Here is a 945-nt window from a genome sequence, read left to right on the forward strand (position 1 = left end):
GACGGCGGCCAGCCGCGGCCCAGACGCGGGGCCACGCCGGCAGCGGCAGCCCTCAGCTCGCCTCGTTCCCCCAGGAGCTAGAAGACCTCGTCCGGGAGGCCGTCCGCATCCAGACCGAGAGCCTGAAGGGGCTGCTGCAGGGCGCGGTCCAGGTCACCTTCGACATTCTGGACCTGAAGCTCCAGAAGAAGGCGCTGACCCTCAGCGCCCCGGCCCCCTTCCCCCTCCGCGTCGCGGGCCAGCCCGGCCAGGACGAGACTCTCAGGCTGAACAAAGCAGGCGGAAGAAAGCGGGGCAAGGCCAGGAGGTAGTGGCCGCTGCCCGAAGCCTGGCCGCCCGGCCCGGAAGCCCCCGCAGCCCGGCCGAGCAGAGGCGGCGGCAATGAAAGAAACGGAGCCACACGCCCCTGGCCCCCTCCTTCCTCGAACCCCCGGCTGCCGGCGCCCCCCAGGGCCCCTCACGTGTGGGAAGGCCACCTGCCCCCCTCTGCCCAGAGCCCAGAGCTCCGGCTAAGGTCACTTGGCCGCGCCTGAGCCGTGCCCGAGACGAAGGGAGGGCGACGCGGGCCCGAGGGACGTCCAGCTGGCCGCAGGTCTGGGCCCGCGTGGGGAGGGACCGCATCCCCTCCTGGGCGCCAGAGGCCGGAGGGACGGGGCTGGGGTGGGGGTCCTTGGTCATCTACGCTTCCCTGGCACCTGCGCCACGAGGGTGTTGGTCACGCTGGAGGCCAGGGCCCAGCTCTGCTGCCCGTCCAGGTCTGGCCCAGCTCTCCCCTGGGGAGTGGGGGCTTGCTGCGGGGCTGAGGGCCCCTCGGCCACGGAAGGTCCCTCTCGAACATCCTCATGGCAGCAACAGGGTTTGCTACTCCCACTGTCCAAGGACTCAGGGCTCAGGGCAGCAGGCCCCTCCAGCACCAGCGCAACCAGCTCAGGCCTCCAGCCTCCT

The 945-nt window shown here is 71.9% G+C and overlaps 1 protein-coding gene across 1 annotated transcript in view; it reads left to right on the forward strand.

Moving 5' to 3' along the window:
• Positions 1 to 945, forward strand: part of LOC101622331 (chromosome unknown open reading frame, human C8orf74) — a 19,607-nt gene that overhangs the window by 14,782 nt on the left and 3,880 nt on the right. The window contains exon 4 of the mRNA XM_004682542.1: positions 75 to 307. Within this exon, the coding sequence (XP_004682599.1) occupies positions 75 to 307 (233 nt within the window). The remainder of the gene's footprint in view (positions 1 to 74; positions 308 to 945) is intronic.

This window comes from Condylura cristata, unplaced genomic scaffold (genome assembly GCF_000260355.1).
Source record: "Condylura cristata isolate star-nosed mole 26May11 unplaced genomic scaffold, ConCri1.0 scaffold00014, whole genome shotgun sequence".
Classification (NCBI taxonomy): Eukaryota; Metazoa; Chordata; class Mammalia; order Eulipotyphla; family Talpidae; genus Condylura; species Condylura cristata.